We start from the raw sequence: 7,530 nt of genomic DNA, 5'->3' as shown, positions 1-7,530 counted from the left end.
CTGGGGGATTGAACCGCGGTCCCTGATGCTTTGCTAAGCTTGTTCTAAGTAGGTGCTTTAGACCACTGAGCCATCTCTCCAGCCCTCTTTTCCTGTTAAGAATTAGGATTGCTCAGTATAGTGTCACATTCTTGTAATCCAGTACTCAAGAGGCTGAGGCAAGAGGATCACTGCATGTTTGAGATCAGCCTGGGCTACAAAATGAATTCAAGGCCAGCCTGGACTACACAGTGAAACTTTGTCTCAGGAATACCAAAAAGGAAAAAAAGGGATTAAATTTTTACTGTCAGTCCTTAAGATTGTCCTAAGACTTACTCTTACTGCCCCTTCAGTTGATTCTAAAAGTTTGATAATTCTTGTTCCAAAAGTAAATCTCTTCCTCAAGAACAGACGCCACTTGAAGTGAAACCAGCACCTTTTGTGAGAAGTCGGTTCAAAAGACCAAAGCCAAACTTAGCAAGAGCAGCTTCAAAGAAAGAGACTACAGAAGCAGAGAAACATGTGCCTGAGAAGTTGGAAATAAATGAAGTGGAGATCATTGCAATTCAGCAGGACAGTGACCAAGCTAATCCTTTCCCTTTGCAATCTGTGAGTGGTTAGGATGATGGTTTAGGAACATTAGTTACTATGGCTGTTAAATGTTCCCAAGTGTCTTGATATAATTTCTGTGTGATACCGTTCTCCTGTGTGAGTGCCTTGTTGCTTCTCATAATTGGTGGCATAGGCTATAGTGTCTGGTGATGGGCAGGTATCAGAGGGCAGGCACTGAGGAAGCCAGGGCTCTACTTAAAGACTCTTTAACTCATAGCCTTTTCACCCATAGCCAAATAATGTGGTGCGTCTCTGCAGAGGACAAGTGGGAGCAACCGTCCTCCTTTATTTTACCTTACTGTGAAGATGAGAATTTAAAAGCCTGATAGAAGTTATTATTTTTAATGTACAGGGTCTATCGGGTCTCACTGCATAGATTGGACTTGTAGTGATCCTCCTGTTTTTAGCCTCCTAAGCTCTGGGATTATGGGCCCGTGCCACCACACTCAGTCTCAGTCACTGTCTCAGCACTACCAGGTACTGGGGATCAAACCCTGGTCTCTGTGCCTGCCTAAGCAGGTGCTTTAGTCTGCTGAGCTATCTGGATGGCCCAATAGAAAGTATTTTGTTTCCTTTTTTTTTTTTTAATGACAGGGCCTCTTAGTATAGTTCAAGCTGGCCTTGCACTCATGCTGTGTAGCCCAGGCTTGTGCTGAACTAATAGCAATCCTCCTGCTGCCTCTTGAGTGCTGAGATCGTAGGTGTCTATTACTACACTTGGCTTTTATTTATGTTTTTGATTTAGCCCATAACAGATTAAGGTTGTTAGATGTAGCATCAGAGACTTTGAAATGAAATATCAACACTCATAAATTGAATGTTTTACACAAATAAAGTACATCTTAGAATTAAAATTCTTACCTGATGTTATGCACAGACCTCTAATCCCAACATTTGGGAGACTGGTAAGAGCAATGAATTTGAGGCCTGTCTGAGAAATTAGTACAATCCCAAATCAAGGAAAAACAAAAACAAAAGTTAATTTGTTGCATCTTAGAATTGCTTAGTTCTTTGCTGTACATTAATATTTATACTTTTTATACTCACATTAGTTCTATTAATTGCTTTTTATAATTATACAATCTTTAATTTAGAAAAGTATATGTATATGATAAAAATAAGAGTCTTTCGTACTTTCTGTGCTGGGCATCGTTCAATCTTGCACATGCTGGGCAAGTACTCTGTCACAGAGCTTTATTGCTCTTTTCTATACTGTCCCACATGTCCTTCCATCTTGAGTTAATCATTCAGCACAAAAATACACACCTAAGCTTTTCTGTATAATTATTAGTTATAAAAATAATAAAATGTGAGGGTGTTTTTGTTTAGCAAAAATGGCACCAGACCTTGCTGTTTGGTTTTTCCATTTGACACAATATTGTACCTTTTTGAATCAGCAAAGAAATTTACCTTTAAAGAAGTTAGAAATTTATCTGGGGATGTAGCTCAGTGGCACGCGTGCTGGGCAAGTGCAAGGTCCTGAGTCCTGAATAGCAAAGAAAAAGGAAATTAGAAGTTTAATTTGTTATTGATAGATTATTTCTATTTTCAAAGTATATGTAATGAACCATTTACCTTTTCTTTGGAGGAGTAGGGTAGGGATTTTTTTCCCCTTTCTTATTTTGGCATCTAGGCAAATATTCTGCCTGTTAGCTGCATCCTCAGCTTCAGGGGGTAAGGTGAGATTGCCATAATAAATATCTTTGTATATAAAATTTAGGTGTTTTAATATTTTATTAGATGGATTTCTAAAAGTGAATGGAAAGGATTTAAAATTTTGTTAAGTACTGTTTGTTGCTGTTTACAATGCCTGTATCAATTTATTTTAGTAGTATATGATAGTTTTGTTTTACCTATAATTTCATCAATCCTGTATTGAAGTTTTTTCTGCTTTCTAGGATGTGACTTCCTTAATGGCATCCAGAGAAAAAGATAAAGGAGGTGGTGAGAAAGAGCAGGCTGTGCTGTTACAATGTATCCAAGCTGAAAGCGACCCCTCTCCAGAGGGAGCTGCTGAACTCCCAGGGGATTCTGAATTGCTGCAGACCCAGGAACATGACTCAGCTGTTCCCATGGGGTAAACAGTGCTATTTCCTTGAAAATCTGAAATAAGAAAAACATTTCTTTTAGATATTTATGTTTATTAAAAGTTTTTAATATATTTTTAAATGACTATCAAGAATATGTGGTTCAGGGCTGGTGAGATGGCTCAGTGGTCTAAAGCACCTACTTAGAACAAGCTTAGCAAAGCACAGAGACCGCGGTTCAATCCCCCAGCACCACATGCCAGCCAGCCCCGCCCCCTGGTGGGCTGAGCTGGCCACACATACACGCATACACACATAAATAAATAAAATGTAAAAAAGAATACGTGGTTTATTTTCATTGATATGGCATCTAAAATAGAAAATCAGATGTAATTGAAAACTTCAGTGTTTGCTTCTGGCTATTTATTAGCTGCTTAAGATTCTATACACAGCAGTTCCCTAAAATATAAATAAATAAATAAATAAATAAATAAATAAATAAATATATTTCTTACATTTAAAAATAATAGTGTAATGTACATTGTCCATTGACCATTTTAATCATTGTTATACATACTACTTGTTATCATTAAGTACATTCATATTGTACAGTCTTCACCACTGTCCATCTCTGGAACTTTGTTTTCACAAACTCACAGTCTAGTTCCCACTAAATCTTAGCTCTCATTACCCTCTTCTGGTTCTTGGTAACACCTGGTAACCACTTATTTATAAATTTGGCTATTCTAGGTACATTGTATAAGTTTATTGTGTTTTAAGAAGTGAAATGACTTTTATTACATATATTTTTATTATGGAAAGTTATTTCCTTGAATGGTAAAAAAAATTTTCACAGTGAGAGAAGGTTTGAATTACATATATTTGCAGTAATTGTCAACATTTTACAATGAGGCTCTGTCTTAATTTTCTCTTGTTGCTTAGACAAAATACCTGACACTCAAAGTTAAAGGGGGAAGGGTTTATTTACCTCAAAGTCTGTAGAAATTTCAGTCAATAATCGACTGGCTCTGAGGCAGGTGGCTTTGCACATAGGCACAAGAGAGGAGAAACAATTACAGGGGACCAAACATAGCGAAGCAACAAAGTATCTCTACAGCTCTTTGTATCTCTTATGTCCTAGGCAGGCTACTTAGGGCAGGTAGCACTCACAGCCTTAATCCTAGTGCCCCCTTGATCCTAGCATTGCGCCATGAATCACTTTCCGTGTCACATCCAGCATCCTCTGAAAAAGCCCTACCTGAACCGCATGAGACTTTGCAGGGTAGGGGGGCATCTAAACAAAAGCCGTAATAGGTTTCCTATCTTTCTTCCTGATTCCTTTTCTAGGATTCATAAGATAAACACTTCCAAACGAGAAATGAAAGAAAACGTTACTCAAATGGTTCTACCAATGAGGGCCCGACTTCAGAGGCCCAGACCAAATGTAAGAAATGCTAGACATAGACAAGTAGTAGAAAAAGGTGAAGCCAAAGTAATGATTCAAGATGGAACAACAGTGCTACAAAAAGATGAAACTAACAAGAAGTTGGTGACAGTGGTGAGTTGGGTAACTAAACTGAACACTTTAATGCATAATAAAATGTCAAGTGATGGTTTGGACTTGATTTGGAATAGCATAGTCTAACATTTATTATTGTCAATGAATGTATAGTTTCAGACTTTTGTTTCAGATTTACTATTTTTTTGTGATGCTTAGGGTTGAACCTAAATTCTTGTGCATGCTGGTCAAGTGCCCTGCCATTGATGTACAGCTCAGCCATGGAGTTCTTTTCCTACTATGTAGTATGTGCCATGTACATTTATTACAGGACAGTAATGAAAACAGCGAGAAAAGAGGGTAAAGGGAAGAAGGAACTAGAGACTAAAAGGAAAAAAGGACTCAAAAAAGTGTGAAGGAAAAGAAAAAGGGATCTGTGTTTTTTGTTTTTTTTTTTAAGTGAAAGTGACTTTTTACTCTAGTGACATTGTTCATTACGAAACATTTAATCAATACAAAGTGATACCCAATACAAAGTAAATGACCCAAATCTCTCCACCCAGAGATAACCACTAAAAATGCTTTGCATCTTTTTTGTTTGGTGGTGGAGGGGATTGAACCCAGAATCTTTTTTTTTTTTTTTTTTTTTTTTTTAAGAGACTCTTGATATAGAGTTCAGGCTAGCTTGAACTGATTTTGCAGCCCAAGCTGTCTTCAATCTGCAGTGATCCTTTTGCCTCAGCCTCCTGAGTGTTGAGATTACATATGTGCACTGCTACAACCTGTCTGTCTTCCCGTCTTCCCTCTTTCCCCCTTCCACCCTCTCCGTCTATCTCCTTTCTTTGATTTTGAGAAATTGAACCCAAGTCCTTATGTATGCACCCTTAATACCTTTAGCCCAAATGTTTAAAATTTTTGGTTTTATAGCAGATGACTCAAACTTTTTTTTTTTTTTGTTGGGACCAGGGATTGAACTCAGGCCCTAGCGCTTGCCAGGCTTATTCACTGCACTTATTCTACTGCACTATCTCCCCAGCCCCGACTCTCAGAACTTTTAAAGCGTTAAACATATTCCTTTGATAATCACTGGCATTCTCTATGAATTAGGTAATTTCTGGGTTGGCTTTCCTAGCTGAATCTTATTTTTTTTATGTTTTGGTTGTGGTACAGGAATTGAATACAAGGGCCGGCTAAATAGCTCAGCAGATTAAAGTGCCAGCTTAGGCAGATGCAGGGGTGGGGAGTTCGATCCCTTGGCCTTCGGGGGTGCCAGCCCTGCCCCTGGGGCACACTGATATGGCAATTGAGACTGGACATGGTGGCACACACCTGTAATCCCAGCACTTGGGAGGCTGTAAACACTACTCAGTGAGACCCAGTACACCCTGTCCTAACTGTCAAAGAAAAAAATCGAATACTAAGTCTTCTCACTGGTTATATCTCTAGCTCATTTTATTTTTTATTTTAAGCAAGATCTTGGAGCTTGTCCAGGGTGGCCTTGAACTGATGAGCCTTTTATCTCAGCCTCAAGGAGCTGTGATTATAGGCTACACCACTGCTCTTCACCCTTGTTTGAATCTTAATTTTATTATTATTATTACTGAAATAGTCTCACTCTGTATTATAAGTTGGGCTTGAATTCATGGTGATCATTCTGCCTCAGCCTCCCATGCACTGGGATTATAGACACCTGCTGCTGTGCCCACTGAATCTTTAAAAAAAAAAAGTCTTATCTGGGGATATACTTCATTGGTAGAACACATGCCTAGCATATGGAAGGCCTACCTTAGTTTCAGCTTATAGTCATCGAAATGTTTTAGGAGGTATGTTTTGCGGTTGAAAAAAATGCTAAGGTGATTTTTTTCTTTCCAGTCAAATTCTCAAATTGAAACTGTGTCTGCCAAAGTTTCAGAATGTAGTATGGATGAAAGTCAAAGTCATGAGGGTCTTGCAGAAAACTTGAATGTGAACAAAGAAAATGTCTCCAATGAGAAGAGGTGAGTTTACTTTTAATGAGAAAAGAATAAAGTGTTTCAGAAATAGATAATTTTGCATAATTGATTTCATAAAAATTTCATATCTTAAAATCTTTATGAAAGGGTATTAGTTTTATGAAATGATTAGTTACTTGGTAGTTTTTTAGAGATAGTGTCTCCCAGTGTAGTTCAGGTTGGCCTTGAACTCACTGTGTAGCTCAGGCTGGCCTCAGTAATCCTCCCCCTCAGCCTTAGCCCCTGCTAGGATTGCAGGTATGATCCCCACCAGGACTTCCAGAACTGAATTTTAATCTCCTCCAGTTACAGTAAGAATATTTAAAAATTTTTTTATATATATATATATTTTAATTTTTTAAAAAACTTATTTATGTATGTGTGTGGGGGGGGCAGCTCAGCTCACCAGGAGGCGGGGCTGGCTGGCATGTGGTGCTGGGGGATTGAACCACGGTCCCTGTGCTTTGCTAAGCTTGTTCTAAGTAGGTGCTTTAGACCACTGAGCCATCTCACCAGACCCAACAGTAAGAATATTTTGCAGGCCTCATTCATTCTGACTCTCTTTCTCTTTTTCTCTGTTTTTTGTTATACTAGGGATTAAACCTAGGGCTTTAGACTATGCTACATCCCCAATTGCTTTGTTAATTTATTTGAAATAGGACCTCCCTAAGTTGCTGGTGTGCCTAGATTGGGGCTTAAATTATGGTCCTTCAATCTCAGCCTCTCAGGATGCTGCAGTTACAGGTGTGTACCACCATGCTCAGCTTGATCTTGTCTTAATTTGTAATTTTTAAAAATTTTGTCAAGCATCCTCACATTTAGTATTAAAGGTAGACTTTCACTTGAACTGCATTGCCCAAAGCTTGGTATCTATGCTTTTTTTTTTTTTTTTTTAATTTAGTGCAGGGTCTACAGGGTCTCACTACACAGATTGGACTTGTGGTGATTCTCCTGTTTTCAGCTTCTGAAACACTAGAATCATAGGTGCCACCACACCTAGTCTCAATGCCATCTCAGGGCTCCCCCAGGGGTGCAGGGTCGGCACACAGGCCCTGGGATCGAACCCCTGGCCCCTGTGCCTACTTGCAGGCACGTTAATTGGTGAGATACTTGGCTGGCCCTTATACTGCTCTTTAAAGAGAATTTAAAAAAAATGATAAGAAATCATTAGAAATGATACAAAATTTCAAAAAACAAGATGATAGGAATTCAACAGTGATTATTATATTGCATATTGTTGTCTCTAAAGTAGTTTTAATTACCAGATAAGCATGTAAAATTAGTCAAGAAAAAATTGAGCACTAACTTGTTCCTCTTAGTACACCAATAGAAATTTTTTTTTTAAAATTTATTTTATTTATTTATTTTACATTTATTGTGTGTGTGTGTGTGTGTGTGTGTGTGTGTGTGTGGCCAGCTCAGC

The 7,530-nt window shown here is 38.3% G+C and overlaps 1 protein-coding gene across 4 annotated transcripts in view; it reads left to right on the top strand.

The window, feature by feature from the left end:
- Positions 1-7,530, top strand: part of Bdp1 (B double prime 1, subunit of RNA polymerase III transcription initiation factor IIIB) — a 149,345-nt gene that overhangs the window by 95,693 nt on the left and 46,122 nt on the right. For all 4 annotated transcript variants that reach the window (XM_023703472.1, XM_023703421.1, XM_023703387.1 and 1 more), the window contains 4 exons: positions 369-588; positions 2,490-2,668; positions 3,966-4,176; positions 5,989-6,113. In XM_023703472.1, coding sequence (XP_023559240.1) covers positions 369-588; positions 2,490-2,668; positions 3,966-4,176; positions 5,989-6,113 — 735 coding nt within the window. The remainder of the gene's footprint in view (positions 1-368; positions 589-2,489; positions 2,669-3,965; positions 4,177-5,988; positions 6,114-7,530) is intronic.

This window comes from Octodon degus, unplaced genomic scaffold (assembly GCF_000260255.1).
Source record: "Octodon degus isolate 3935 unplaced genomic scaffold, OctDeg1.0 scaffold00001, whole genome shotgun sequence".
Lineage (NCBI taxonomy): Eukaryota > Metazoa > Chordata > Mammalia > Rodentia > Octodontidae > Octodon > Octodon degus.
The sequence above is the reverse complement of the archived record's forward strand: the minus strand, read 5'-3'. Positions and strand labels throughout refer to the sequence as shown.